The sequence below is a fragment of the Phaenicophaeus curvirostris genome, chromosome 27 (genome assembly GCF_032191515.1).
Source record: "Phaenicophaeus curvirostris isolate KB17595 chromosome 27, BPBGC_Pcur_1.0, whole genome shotgun sequence".
Lineage (NCBI taxonomy): Eukaryota > Metazoa > Chordata > Aves > Cuculiformes > Cuculidae > Phaenicophaeus > Phaenicophaeus curvirostris.
In genome coordinates, this window is record NC_091418.1 from 5,142,759 (window position 1) to 5,158,630 (window position 15,872).

Here is a 15,872-nt window from a genome sequence, read left to right on the forward strand (position 1 = left end):
ATTTTACTTCTAAATACTCTAATTAGTCTCTCCACTTCCTAGAGCTGATAAGGATCATCTCCTCCTAACATTTATTTATCTAGTGGGAGGTGTCCCTGCCCAAGGCAGGGGGGTTGGAACTGGATGATCTTTAAGGTCCCTTTCAACTCAAACTATTCTATGATTGTATTTTATAAGATATGTCTTTTTATAACAAATAACTCCCATTTCTGGTTTCTGTTGCTCTTGGTTGCACAGCGGTAGCGAGCAAGTAGGTAACTTTTCCACTAATGATAGCAATATTACTTCCCCTAAAATAAACAGATGAAGCTAGAGGTTATTTTTCACATAAAAAACCTGTTATGAATCAAAAGCTTTTTAATAAAGCTCGATAAAATTACAATTCTTGAATTTCCCAGTGAGAGAGCAAGGGCACACGGCCCTGCAAGCCCCGTAAGGAGGTTTGGGGGAATAAACATTTAATATTTCTATTGCACCAAAAAATAGTCAGGCAACTTTTCTTCTGCCTACTCTTTTTTTTTTTTGTCTTGAATTTTTTTTTTATGAGAGAAAACAGAGACAGCTCCCCATGTTTAAAGCGCACCGTTTCTTTCTTAAGACATAGTACAAAGTAGAGCGAAAACATTCTTTTTTTTGAATACAGGGCATTTAATAAATTAGTGGACAAACTGCTTCAACTGATGACACATTTTCACAGTGCAACTATTTTTCTGAAAAGAAAGGCAAATCTGGTTGTTCCTCAGCACAAAGAGAGTTTACAGACACCAGGAGATAAAAATTTATTTGGCCACAGATGACGCGAGCTCAAGTAGAATTTGCTTCTTTCTCCACGTCATCATCATCATCAACGACCTGAAATCAAATCCAGAAGTAGCTTAGGTAAACAGTTTAAAGTCTCAGCCCTGTAGGACTGCCTAGAGAATTTACTACATGAACTCCTTGCTGGTCCGAGGGCGAACAGCAGTTCCTCTGCAGCACAACAGGCACGTGAAAAAGATACAGAAAACTGTCAATCAAAAATGCCAGGTGGAAATGTGGCTGAAATACGAGGAGCTGGTTGAGTTATTACAAAGGCCACTAGAACAACCACTAAGGCGTATCAGATTTTTAAAGAGATAGCAAAACCATCAGCAGTTTAGGGGACAAAAGCATGTCCCTTATGATCACACAAAGTCACCAAAGCACAACTGGCAGGCACAGAGCATCCAGTTCTGGGCTCCTCAGTGCAAGAGGCACGCGAGTGGATGGGAGAGTGCAGCAAGCGCTCACTGCATGCAGCCTGCTGGCAACACACCCCTTAACGCCGCCCGGGGCATCATCAGCCGCCTTTGCCAGCACATTGCTGGCTCCACTTCCACTTGGCATCCACCAGGGCTTTTCTGCAAAGCTGCTTGCCAGCCAGGAGGCCCCCAGTGCATGTTGGTGCCCAGGGTTGTGCAGGACTTTGTGGAATTCAGTATCTTTTGCTACACTACAGCTTCTAACTTGGAAAAACTGCACCTCTGTATCCTGAACTTTTGCTTCAACTGCCAACCCGTCCATGCTGGAAAGGGACAAAGACCTTCTTTCCCATTTCAAATAGGTATTATCTCTCACCAACTCACCTGTTCCACGCCTTCTACTTCAGGGATGTAGAACTGGAGCATGTTCTGTATCCCATTCTTCAGGGTGATGACGGAACTGGGACAGCTGGTACACGATCCCTGCAACTTCAGCTGCACAATCCCATCCTCAAAGCCTTTATAAATAACATCACCACCATCTTCTTGCACTGTCGGCCTGATGGAACACGATATTCAATTTAAAGCAAGTACAGCTGATTTCCTTCCAAAAATCTTTAGCTAAGCTCAATTTAATACACATGAAGAGCTGTCACAATACAGTTTCTCTACAACTACCTGGTTCAAATTTCCACACTTTGCTGGACTCACTTACATTTATGGTTACTATTTTTCCATAAGGCAACATGCAAAACATACGTGCAGTGAATGCAGCAGCGCAGGAAGGAATTGTTGGAATTCTAGGGGCAAGGGTAAGCACCTTAGAGCAGAGCTTGCAAAGAAACGCTGGTTTGCCTTGAGACACTAACGAGGATTGCCTCAGTGATGCACCACACAGAACAGGCATGTGTGTTTGTTACCTGACCAGGGACAGTGATAAGAAGCCCTTAAGTGTTGACATAAATACACGGTTCCTCATAGTTTACAGAGGACAGAACAAACATCTCGCTATGTGAAAGCTCGGTCCTGCAAAAGGGTGAAGAACCCAGCCTCTGATAAGATTGCATCCCTGTACCATTAATGTTTCTGCAGCCTGGTCGCCTCTGCAAGCAGCAAATGCCCATTATTGTCACTGTGTCCCCATAGCAACATTCTCCAGACCAAGCTAAACCCATCGAGTTACTCTAACAGAAGCTCTTTATACTGATTTCCAAAATAACCCTTTTGAGAACTACACTCCTAAGAGAATAATCTATGATTCCAACACATTTATTAACAACTCACTGTAGCAAATTCCTTCCTTCCATTCCAGGAAGCCAAAGAACATGATGAAAAATTCTACTTTTCTTATTGGAAATTAACTTTACTTAACATGATACAGGAGCTTTCAGATCTACATTCCCTCAATCCTGCACCTTCTCACAACTTCTTTGCACATATTTTTGATCGACTAAACAACAAATGCTTTGTGCGTACCACCCTTGGTTTGTATATAGCTCCTGTAAACTACCCTGCTATAAAATGGAGCAAGATATATCACTGCCAGTATCCTCGATAAAAGCTTCTCCGTTCACCCAAGGGTACAGGAGGAAGGGAATGAAAGAAAGAAAGAAAAAGGTGGGGGAAACTAGACATTTGGGCAGAAATTCTGTGCCCGTTCGAAGTGTCAGTGTCTGATCAACAGGCCTAAAACTGTGAATGATCCATATCGCGTTGCTACATGCACTGTTTAATCTGTAACTCCTCATGCTGCTGTTCTCGGTGGAATTGTGCTGTGCTATTTTTACTACAGAGTGTGAGAAGATGCATCATAGCTGCATCATCAGTAGAACTGGGCTGTGCCACCTTAATTGTAGCTTCTCCAGCAGGGGGAAAAGAAAGCAACAATCCCTGAGCCAGAAACGCCCTGGCTGACCAATCAGCACAAGCCTGAACCCCGTGAAAGGAGAAGTACTATGCTGGAATGCTGCACGTCAACAGGCCCCTTAGGTCAAAGATAAGAGATATCAGGCTGTTTCCTTTATCTCCTTTCTTGAGCTCTGGCCAAAGCTCCAAGGGTGGGAGGGGGTGGCAATGGGGCAGCTGAGACCAGAGATTTGGGGCAGCTGAGACCAGAGATTTCACGTGTTTTAGAATGATGTAAATTGTTTATTTAGCAATATAAGACCTGGACCCTCTTGCAGTGACCCTGGAGCCGTCACCTACGAGGGGATGCACTGTGTGGGACCCCCAATTGTCACAGGAAGGCTCTCCCAAATCCTTGCTGCAACAGGGGCTCCCCAGGATCTGGAGGATGAGGATGATAAGGCAACTGATGATGTATCTTTCTTAACTATTACATTTATTCTCTTGTAGTAATCATAGAATCAACAGGTTGGAAAAGACCCATCAGATCATCTGATCAGACACATTGCCTTTAAAGCTGTTACTGTTGACTTGCTAATTGCTACTAATCATTTCTTGTTTTAATAAGTGAAATTTGATCTCACGTAGTGTTTGAGAGTTTGGGCTCTTCACGCTGATGGTTTGGTAGTACAGAACTGGGGAAGCAAGGACTGACATGCCAGAGGGAGCCTCAATGAGCAAAAGCAGGGCCTCCAGGACTCAGAACGTTACTTTCTACCGTGGCTGTATTCAACACTACACTGAGTTACACACTTCCCATTCAGTAAATAACTTTGGGAAAAACTTTCCAGCTCATTTCTGCTTTTCTCCTTATTTCCTTTCAGGAAAATTAACCAGCACCATGTGTCACCTGGGAGACAACCAGACTAGTATTTTAAAGTATCATTTTTAAATGGAACATCTAAAAACAAAATTAAAAAGCCCAAAGTTACCATAAGTTCTGGAAAAAATTATATGAATTCTATGATTTTGACCCACACACAAGTTTCTGGTTCCTGTCACTGGGGAGCCATCAGATATCACAGCTTCAGAAACACATCAGACATTTTCCTCTGCATCTAAAATGTCAAGTTGCTTATTAATTTCTGTTCATCTTGGAAGGCAATTAATGAGCACAAAAATATACTTCAGGTAAACAGCATAATCCATAAGCACTCCCGAGACTTCATTAGTCACTACCAGTTTCTAAATTCAAGCTGTGTTAAAATATCAATAAAACTGCAACAGAATATGAGGAAAAATCCACTGGAGTTAAGACAGCGAGGGAAATGCACCAGTAAATTTTCCGTTAGAGTATGATAAGAGTATAAACTACTTTGAAATATTTGGAAGGGAAGGACGAGCACAGTTAAGACAGAGATTAATACAAGAGAGGGGGAAAAAGTTACTGTAAAAGCAAAGGTGGCGTTGTTTTCCCTGTTTAGAAACCACAGAACAGCTTGGGTTGGAAAGGACCTTAAGATCATCCAGTTCCACCCCCTGCGATGGGCAGGGACACTCCCATTACATCAACCCACCCAAGTTAAACCCAACAGACCTGTTTAAATGCACTGTGGAGGGCAAGACCCTAATAAATCCCTCCGCAATAAGGACCCTGTTCAGCACACACTTTGCTTAAACAGGAAAAGTAGATAGCGAGTTTGCCATTAGAGAAAACAGCAGGCTCAACTCTGGCCAGCTGTGCCCCTCGCAGGGTACTGTTGCCTACAGAGACTCAGACCCCAACTCGCTCCATCGAGCAGTAGTGCTCCCATTTACCTTATTCTTGTATCCAGCAGTTCTTTAATCATCAGTACAACTTCATCATCCTCTTCTGACGCAGCTTGGGAAAGAAAAACGGGTAAATCAGAACATGGGGAGAATTCTGATTGGGTTACTCCCATTGTGTATCCATGGTGGCAGAATGAATCATAGATTCATAGAATCACCAGGTTGGAAAAGACCCACCGGATCATCAAGTCCAATCATTCCTATCAATCACTAAACCATGTCCCTCAGCACCTCGTCCACCCGTCCCTTAAACCCCTCCAGGGAAGGTGACACAACCCCCTCCCTGGGCAGCCTCTGACAGTGCCCAATCATCTTTGCCGTGAAATACTTTTTCCTAATGTCCAGCTTGAACCTCCCCCGGCGGAGTTTGAGGCCATTCCCTCTCGTCCTGTCCCCCGTCACTTGGGAGAAGAGCCCAGCTCCCTCCTCTCCACAACCTCCTTTCAGGGAGTTATAGAGAGCAATGAGGTCTCCCCTCAGCCTCCTCTTCTCTAGGCTAAACAGCCCCAGGTCCCTCAGCTGCTCCTCGTAATCCTTGTTCTCCAGCCCCTTCACCAGCTCTGTCGCTCTTCTCTGAATGCAGCCCAGGACCTCAGCATCTTTCTTAGAGTTAGGGTCCCAAAACCAAACCCAGGATTCAAGGTGTGGCCTCACCAGTGCAGAGCACAGGGGAAGAACCACTCCCCTGGACCTGCTGGCCACACCATTTCTGATACAAGCCAAGTTGTTGTTGGCCTTCTTGGCCACTTGGGCCACTGCTGACTGCAGAGGGTCCTCTCGATGTCCCATAAAACTAAACGCAAGGCAGATGCTGTCCTCCTCCTGAAGAGTTTGATTTACCTGTATCTGTCCGAGGTGCCTCATCAGTAACTACAGGTAAGCCAGAGGCAAAGAAATCCATTATAGTTGCATAAATATCTGGTTTCAGTAAGTTCCAGTCCAGGTCTTCGCTCTCCTATGAGAACCAGAAGGGGAAAACACACGAATAAATCCAGAGTATTTTATACTGATTATATTAAGGATAATAACGTCACCCGGAAATTCTTCTTATGTTAAAAATATAGTAGGCTCTCATGTTTGATGGAGAGGTTTGATTCCATACTTTTGACAAGTTCAGCTTTGCCAAAAATGTTCCATCAGACTCAATTTATAACAGTCAACAGAAAGGTTTCCTTGTTTGCAAGCCAAGTGCTATTAAAACATTAGCTAAAAAGAGGTGGAAAAGAAAGTCTCCCAAGTACGCCATTTGGCACATGGTTTTACCAAACTATTGCACACTCCAGAGTGTTTGATTCCATTTCATTTTGAGCCAAATTATCATTCACTGAACTGGCCTGTGCTCTTGGAAAAGACCTCTTAGATCATCGTGTCCAACCATTCCTATCTGCCACTAAACCACAGAATCATAGAATCACCAGGTTGGAAAAGACCCATCGGATCATCGAGTCCAACCATTCCTATCAATGTCCTTGAGTATCTTGTCTACCTGTCTTCTAAATACCTCCAGGGATGGGGACTCAACCACCTCCCTGGGCAGCCGTTCCAGTGCTAGATGACCCTTTACACCGCTTGCAAAAATTGCCCCAGTACCTGATCTCCTCTATGGCCATTTATGAGATACTTGAACCTCAGCTCACCTCTAGGTCCATTTGAACTGTCGTTCCACTTACCTTGGTGATTGTGATGAAGTCTGGTCCAAAGAAAACACTTTTAACTCCTTCAATTTTGAATAACTGTCTGTTAAGAAAACAAAAATGAACACATTTCATGCAAACTCCTAAAGATTTATTTAGGCTGTCACAGCAAAATATGTCTAGAATACATTTCTGAAGAAAAATAAGCACTAAAACCAGAACCATTAAGAGGAACTCGCCGTTCCCACAACTTGGGAAGAGCCAGGAGATCCTGCTGCAAAGCAGCACATGTAGTAAAATTGAGCAGGACTTTTCCACAAGATGTGTGAAAGAGATTCTCTCTCTCTCTCCAGTTGTTCTTTGGAGGAAAAATTGTATTCTGTATATAAAAAGGCTCAGCATCCAAACCAGGAGGTTCCTGTTGTTTCAGGTAGGGCTAGTGCAAACAAAAGGCACGTTCCTTAGATTAAAGTCAATAAAAACTGCCTTCAGCCTGCTGCCATGAAATAAAAGGATTAGGGCCAAGCAGTCCTCAAAGCTTTAACACATCACCTCCCGTTGTGAGCAATCGTCAGCACTTACAGCCGCTGTGCGGCACATGAAAAATCTGAGCATTTAGTGAAAACTTAAGACCAACACTAAACTGCTTGAGATGGTTCCAACAACCAGGTGGGAGATTAGCACACACCCAAAACAATAGAGGAACTCGTATGATAGGGAACTGCTCATTTCTGAAAATATGTTAAGTATGATAAAGAGAATATAAAGAGCAATTTCCACAAACACTAACTAAACCCCAACAAATTCACCAACAGAATAAATTAATGATAACAAATAACAACAATAATAATAATAATAATGTCATTAAAAGCAGGGAGCCATGGAAGCAAATACAGCACAATACTATCAAAGTGATTTGTAATTAAGGAAAATAAGGGCTGGAGCTCCTCCCATGTGAGGACAGGCTGAGAGAGTTGGGGTTGTTCAGCCTGGAGAAGAGAAGGTTGCGAGGAGACCTTAGAGAAAGCTGGGGAGAGACTGTTTACAAAGGCTTGTAGTGACACGACAAGGGACAATGGGTATAAACTGGAAAGGGGCAGATTTAGATTGGACATAACAAGAATTTCTTCACCATGAGGGTGGGGAGGCCCTGGCCCAGGTTGCCCAGAGCAGTGGTGGCTGCCCCATCCCTGGAGGGGTTCAAGGCCAGCTTGGATGGGGCTTGGAGCCCCTGATCCAGTGGGAGGTGTCCCTGCCCATGGCCGGGGTGGGACTGGATGGGCTTTGAGGTCCCCTCCAACTCAAACTATTCTATGATTCTAAGAATATAAAAAAATAAAATTAAAAAAAAGGTATCCTCCTGAAAGACTGGAAAACATCAGAAATGCACTGAATGGAGGGACTGGAAATGTTACCACCAACGCATGTACGATGGAAAATGACAGATTTCACAACACCCATATTCCCCAGTTATGCGTGTGCTGGGCATCACAAAACCAACTGGATTTTGAAGTTACTTAAATAATGAAATTATACAAGTGCACCAAACTATATGAGATCACATAAATAGTTCAAGTTCTTCCCCCCTCCATCCCCTTCCAAAAGGCTCTATTGCTTCTTTGGAAAATGAATATTCCCTTTTAAAATAAATGACTATTCCAGTTAGAAACCCATAAGCTCGGGTTTAACGATATATAGCAGACAATATTTTCCACCAGCCTGCTCACACACATAAACCAAGCTGTTTCGCCACGGTACACGTCCTATCACACGTCTGCTCTCGGGAAATGTCTGTTTGCAGGTAAAAAGTCACTTTGACAGTTGACTGCATTCTACAGCCTGATGTGCTTTGGCATAATCCTACAGCTGCAGCACTCGCCAACACGTTCTGATGTCCTCAAAAGCCTTTGGCTTTGTATTTATTACTTCAAGTCACGGAAGTTTCCTTGTAAAGATCCTGTTTGCTCTCAAACAGCTCTGCAGGAGATCTCTGGCAACGTCAGAGCTGTGTGTTTGAGAACCCCTCCTGTGGAGACTGTCACGTGGAACAGCTCCTACGTCTGCACATTATACAACGATGACGTAAAGTGGTACCTCTGGGGGAAACCTACGGCAGCATTTCTGGGTCTCCCCCTCAAAGTGAGGCTCTTCCACCCACCCAGCACGTGCAGTTTCTCTCCAGAGGTAATGAGAGCAGTGACAAACATGCAAAAATGAACACTTCCAAATACTCCCAGGGACTTGTGACAGTGCTCCAAAACCCTGCTGTACCAAAACGATGCAAACTGATTATCTGCTCAGTGATTCTTATGCACTTTGGTACTGAAAGCTGCAACTCCCAAGTTGTGTTATAGATCCTGCGTGAAAGAACTGACCAAAACGGGTTTCCCTATGGCTGAAACAAATAAACCTTTTGCGAAGGGAAAATCTGTTGGCTTTGAAGTTTTGGTGAGCACCGATATCTGCCAACGCAAGCAAGCTACTCCATTTAATTCATCGTATTTGGGGACTATTTACTTCCTTATGCTATCTCTTTCCCAATTCTGAAAAGCTGCATCATTTCCAAGTGAATTAAGAGTGTTCTGATGGAAATGATTTTGCAAAATCAGGGCCAGACGTCTCGCTGGTGATGCAGCAACTGTTCAAGAATATCGATTTATAATACCAATCAATCCAGTTGTATAAATTAGACCGTGATGCATTCTGCTATGATACAGCCATGGGGAGTACAGACACACAGAAGGACTATATTAATAACAACAATCTACCCAGCTTTACTTCCACACGCAGGTAAAGCAGCATTAAAATCTTCAATCCAGCCAAGCCACTCCTGAGTATAAGGAGAAGCGGCTACCAGCAGCTCTGCTTAAAAAACCCAGTTGTAATCACACAGCCCATACTGGTCCCCTCCCAGCAAACCATGATGTGTTTAACAATACCTTGCTAAAGGTGAGCAAAATGCTGCAGCTGGGGTGGAAAACTCCATAGTCCTCGATTCCAGCACCTCCTTCCCCGGAATAAACTTCAAACTGTTTGGATTCGGTGTGTCCTGGGTTTGAATAAACATGCCTCTTACTGGAAATTATAAAAAAAAAAGAAAAAAGAAAAATAATGTAATCAAACCAAGTTTAAGCAAACGCAAAGGATCTGGATTGCTGAGCAAGCCAAGACCAGGGCGATCTCAACAGCAGCCCGTGGGCAATGACACCTCAAACCCACAGTGGAACAGGTCCCATGAAAGCATCCAGCCTGACCTGAAGACTGATAACCACCATGTTATCTCACAGATGATAAAAGGAACCTTGTCTTTGCTTCTGTTGCTCATTGTTATTTACTAAAAAGCATCCATCTGCAACAGGATCGAATTCCCTGAGGCCAGGAACATCCTTGCTTTCCACTGCAGGCCAAGAGAGGCCCCCTCCATTTCTCTGCTGGGGTTTAGGGTTTTTATTTTATGATCCTCAAACGCTATGAACTCCCTCTTCCATCATCGCTTCCTGCCCAAGGCAGAAGCTGTTTCACCAACCTTCTCTTAAAGATACGCTCAAGTTATGGGGTTTGGGGTTTATTTAATTTTTTAGCACTATAAAAAAAGAAAACCAAGCATAGCAGCAGTTACAGCGAACCACATCCTGCTTATCACCTTTCCCACAGAGTGGAAAACTACTGTAAACTATCACTCATCCTCAGAAACTGAACCAATCAAACAATCCAAAATAAAATTATTTACAATTCCCTAGTAAATATGTTTAAAAGGTACATTTTTATTAAAGTTCCTTGGGCAGCGTGGGTCTGTCTTTCACTGGAAGAGTGTAAAAAAGCCTGATCTTGACTAAAATTGAATACTCTACATTTAACGGTGCGCATTCAATAGTGGATTTTCCTGTAGACATGTCTACATCTGCCTGACATTCCTCTGGAGCTGAAGACAGTCTCATGTCTTCTAATTCTCTTCTTCTTAACTCTCCCTGTGCACCGAATAACACAACGGCAGACAAACATTGAGCCCTTCAGGTAAAACTGCCCAGGAAATGTCATCACACTCAGATTTCAGAAAGAACAACAGGCTTTCACGATTCCAACAAGACATGAAACCTCACAATGCACTCCGCTGTCCGTTTCTCACCAGTATTTACCTGTGTTACACCACACTGCAGGTGGAAAAAGTGGTTTCTTTGGCACAAGGTGGTGGAAAGGCTGTTGAGTTGTCACATTATGATCTTTTAACATCATACGACAGAACCTGGAGAAAAAAGGTTTGCTAACAATTACTAACAAGTTCCGCAATACAAGTTTCCATGCCCCCCACAGGCCACAGAAGGAGTAACAGGGTATTCCTCATGCTTCTAGCAACCTCACAACTCAGCCAGATGCTCACCTGCCCTAAACCTCAGGGAAAACAGCAAGCTCAGAGACGAGATCTCAAAACATCCTCTAGTTTTTCCTGCTTTTCAGTTCTCCCTCTCATTTCGTAGCAAAACGCACACAACTCTTCAAGGTTAAACTCCTAAAAAACTAATGCAGACTCCTTCACATTACTGAGAACAGACAAATCACCTCACTGACCTGAAAGAGGAGAGCAGAAATCACCCTACAGGAGCCTTTGGCCTTCCCTTCAGTAGGGAACCCCTGGAAACCAGGTTTGGAATGAACAGAAGATCACAGATAGCTGAGATGGATCAAACCCCAAAGACCTGAGGCTAAACCAAGTAAAGAAGTGACTCCATTGCTCTGGGGGTGTATACAATTATAGAATCGTTAGGTGGGAAAAGACCTTTGAGATCATCAAGCCCAACCATACCTGTCCACTGAACCATTCCTGAGCACTGCATCTACCTATCTTTTAAACATCTCCAGTGATGGGGACTCCACCACTTCCCTGGACAGCTTCTGCCAGTGCCCGAGAACCATTTCAGTGAAGAAATTTTTCCTCATGTCCAGCCTGAACCTCCCCTGGTGCAGCTTGAGTCCATTTCCTCTCATCCTACCATGGTTCACTTGGGGAAGAGACCAACACCCACACTGTAACAAATTCCTTTCAGGCAGTTATAGACATCGATAAGGTCTCCCCTCAGCCTCCCTTTCTAGATTAAACAACTCCAGTTTCCTCAACCGCTCTACATAAGACTCTTCCCCAGCTCCGTTCCCTTCTCTGGATGTGCTCCAGCCCCTCAATGTCCTTCTTATAGAGAGAGGCTCAAAAATGAACCCAGGATTCAAGGTGTGACCTCACTACTGCCAAATACAGGGGTAGAATCACTTCCCTGCTCCTACTGGCCACGCTGTTTCTGATCCAAGCCAGGTGCTGCTGGCCTTCTTGGCCACCTGGGCCACTGCTGGCTCATCTTCAGCTGCTGTCAACCAACACCCCCAGGTCCTTCTCAACCAGGCAGCTTTGCAGCCGCTCTTCCCCAAGCCTGGAGCTGCACGGGGCTGTTGTGTAGCTGCTCAAGCACAAGGCTCTCCTAGAAGATCCAGGACAGGCTAAAAGGTGACACAAGGTCTACTCTTACATAAAACATTCTTACGAGAAAAAAATACCAGGACAGCACTTGGATAAAAGATAAAAACTCCCTCAGCTGCACATGCCGAGCTGTATCTCCACCCTGCCCACCTCAGTGTATCGCTCCAGAATGAAACCAGGCGAGTTTAAAGAGGCCCTGTCACCCTGGCCATGGAACAAGGGTGAAGCCCCCTGCTCAGACGGAATTAAGAGTTGGGAGATCTAGAGGGGGGTTAAAAAAAAAACATTAAGAGAAAAATCAAGGCAGAGTGCTGGAGCCAATCCTCGCTGCCCACTTGATGCTGGGTGCAGAGCAAAGGGGAAGCCCGAAAGGGAACAAACCCACCTCCTGTCACAGACAAACACTGCGTACAGAGGATCCGGGGGCATGCAAGAAAGCTGGACGGGGACTTTTTACAAGGGCACAGAGTGATAGGAAGTGGAGAAATGGCTTTAAAATGGAAGGGGGAAGATTTAGATTGGCCATTAGGAAGAAATTCTTCATGATGAGGGTGGGGAGGCCCTAGAGAACAGGTTGCCCAGGGAAACAGTGGCTGCCACATCCCTGGAGGGGTTCAAGGCCAGGTTGGATGGGGCTTGGAGCCCCTGATCCAGTGGGAGGTGTCCCTGCCCATGGCAGGAGGTGGAACTGCATGGGCTTTGAGGTCCCTTCCAACCCAAACCATTCTATGGTTCATTGTCTGGCTTCTCTCGTCCCTGTCATGGAGAAGCAAGTGAACTCCATAAATTACACCCACAGGGGCTGTTCTTCTCTAGGGGTGTCAGCAATTGGAATGGAGTGGAACATTAGCTCTCAGGCCAGGTTCCTCAAACACAGTAACAGGAGAAAAGCTCCGAGGAACCAACACACAAAAGGACAGCGTGAGGGAGGGCGTTCTGCCCTTCTGTTCTGCTCTCCTGAGACCCCACACGGACCCTGTGTCCAGATGTGGAATTCCCAACATAAGAAGGAGATGGGGCTGTTGGAACGAATCCAGCAGAGGCTACAAGGATGATCCGAGGGCTGGAGCCCCTCCCATAGGAGGACAGGCTGAGAGAGTTGGGGTTGTTGAGCCTGGAGAAGGCCCTGAGACCTTAGAGAGACCTTCCAGTGTGTGAAAGGAGCTGCAGGAAAGCTGGGGAGGGACTGTTCACGAAGTCTTGAAGTGATGAGACGAGGGGCAATGGGTGTAAACTGGAGAGGGGCGAATTTAGACTGGAAATGAGGAGGAATTTCTTCACGATGATAGCAGGCAAGCACTGGAACAGATTGCCCAAGGAAGCTGTGGCTGCCCCATCCCTGGAGGGGTTCAAGGCCAGGTTGGATGGGGCTTGGAGCCCCTGATCCAGTGGGAGGTGTCCCTGCCCATGGCAGGGGTGGAGCTGGCTGGGCTTTGAGGTCCCTTCCACCCCACTCCAGGGTTCTCAGATACCCCGTGGCTCGGCTCCGCTCGCAGAGGGGCAGGAGGCGAGGTTCCCCCCGTCCTCCATACGATGCGATCCATGGAACTACAAACCCGGCCCTTCCGCTGCGCTCCCTCACACACCCCCTTGTCGCCCCTCTACCGGTTACCGGCACCACAAAAGAGCGGAAATAACATCGCTAGGTCCTGAGCCCTGTGGGGAGGGAATTGCCCCTCTCCGGGCGGTGCCGAGCCCCCCGCGGTCACACCTACCGCCCGCCCGGCCCCGCCGCCGCCCGCAGCCACCGCGCCGCCGCCATCTTGGCGCCCGCGGCCCCGCCCCTGCCCCGCCGCCATCTTGGCGCTCGCGGGGGCCCGCGCAGGCCCCGCCCCCTCCTCCCGCCCCGCCGCCATCTTGGCGCCCCCAGGGCACAGGGAGGGGTTGAGTGGGGCGGGGCCTCACGGCCACCCCGGCCACGGGGAGGGACACCTCCCACTGGATCAGGGGCTCCAAGCCCCATCCAACCTGGCCTTGAACCCCTCCAGGGATGGGGCAGCCACCACTGCTCTGGGCAACCTGGGCCAGGGCCTCCCCACCCTCACAGCAAAACATTTCTTCCCAAGATCCCATCTCAGTCTCCCCTCTTCCAGCTTAAAGCCGTTTCCCTCATCCTGTCCTTGCACTCCCTGATCAAGAGACCCTCCCCAGCTTTCCTGGATCAGAGAATCGTTTGGTTGGAAAAGACCTTTGAGACCTTATAGCGCCCTTCCAGTACCTGAAGGGGCTACAAAAAGCTGGGGAGAGACTGTTTACAAAGGCTTGTGGTGATGGGATGAGGGACAATGGGTATGAACTGGAGAGGGGCAGATTTAGGCTGGACATGAGGAAGAATTTCTTCACATTAAGGGTGGGGAGGCCCTGGAACAGGTTGCCCAGAGCAGTGGTGGCTGCCCCATCCCTGGAGGTGTTCAAGGCCAGGTTGGATGGGGCTTGGAGCCCCTGATCCAGTGGGAGGTGTCCCTGCCCATGGCAGGAGGTTGGAACTGGATGGGCTTTGAGGCTCCTTCCAACCCAACCCATTCTGTGATGAAGCCTATGAAGCCCAACTGTACCTGTCCACTACTAAGCCATCCCTGAGCACCTCATCTAACCATCTTTTAAACCCCTCCAGGGACTGGGACTCCACCACCTCCCTGGGGAGCTGTTCTGATGCCTGAGAACTCTCAGTGACATTTTTTTTCCCAATATCCACCCTAAACCTCCCTTGGTGCAACTTGAGGCCATTCCCTCTCATCCCATCCCTTGTTAGTTGGGAGCAGAGCCCAGCACCCACCTCACCACAACCTCCTTTCAGAAGCTGCAGAGAGCAATGAGGTCTCCCCTCAGCCTCTTCCAGGCTAAACACCCCTAGGTCCCTCAGCCTCTCCCAGAACCCCTGTTCTCCAGCCCCTTCCCCAGCTCCATTCCCTTCTCTAGATGTGCTCCAGCCCCTCAATGTCCTTCTTATAGAGAGGGGCCCAAACCTGAACTCAGAATTCGAGGTGTGGCCTCACCAGCACCGAGCACAGGGGGATGATCCCTGCCCTGCTCCTGCTGGCCACACCATGGCTGATCCAAGCCAGGTGCTATTTGTCTTCTTGGCCACCTGGGTCACTGCTGGCTCATATTCAGCCACTGTCAACCCACGCTCCCAGGTCCTTTTCTGCTGGGCAGCCTCCAGTGGCTCTTCCCCAAGCCTGGAGCACTGCATGGGGTTGTGTCCCAAGTGCGGGACTCTGCATTTGGCCTTGTTAAACCTCATGCCATTGGCCTCAGGCCATCGGTCCAGCCTCTTCGTATCCCTCTCTGTAGCCCTTTTCCGTATGGGAAGGCTGCTCTAAGGTCTCCCCAGAATATATAAAATACAGCAATTCTTCCCCTGCCTCTTTGAAGCCAAAGGAGCACCCCCCAAGGGTAGCACTGGATTTTAAATACGTACTTTCTCCATTCTGGTGCAGGCTACGCTGTCCCTGTTTCTGCTGCCAGCATGGATTTATCTCCCTCTGGAAGGAGCAGCATGGGGGTCACCACACCCCAACCAGCCTCTCCAGACCAGGGGTCACCATAGAGCCCAGCGAAACATAAAAAGCCTCCTCCTCCCCACCCCAGGTCTCACAAGCCATCAAGAAATTTAGCCCATAACCCAGAGATGGGGCTGCAGAACAAGTTAGAGGCGATTGGTTTTGTTTAGTCACAAGATAGCTTGAGAATGATCTGAGGGCTGGCGCAGATCCTGTATGGGGACAGGCTGCGAGATTTGGGGTTGTTCAACCTAGAGAAGGCTCTGAGGAGACCTTCGAGCAGGTTCCAGTAAGGAAAGGGGCTCCAGGAAAGCTGTGGAGGGGCTCTTGATCAGGGAGGGCAGGGATAGGAGGAGGGGAACAGCTTGAAGCTGCA

At 47.1% G+C, this 15,872-nt stretch overlaps 1 protein-coding gene across 1 annotated transcript; it reads right to left on the minus strand.

Moving 5' to 3' along the window:
* Positions 1 to 526: 526 nt before the first annotated feature.
* NFU1 (NFU1 iron-sulfur cluster scaffold) lies at positions 527 to 13,789 on the minus strand. Its single transcript, XM_069877741.1, has 8 exons — positions 13,709 to 13,789; positions 10,666 to 10,772; positions 9,469 to 9,604; positions 6,566 to 6,632; positions 5,736 to 5,850; positions 4,884 to 4,947; positions 1,605 to 1,779; positions 527 to 852 (listed from the first exon to the last, which is right to left on the minus strand). The coding sequence occupies exons 1-8, from the start codon at positions 13,753 to 13,755 to the stop codon at positions 805 to 807; spliced, it is 759 nt and encodes a 252-aa protein (XP_069733842.1). The 5' UTR covers positions 13,756 to 13,789; the 3' UTR covers positions 527 to 804.
* Between the last annotated feature and the right edge of the window lie 2,083 nt (positions 13,790 to 15,872).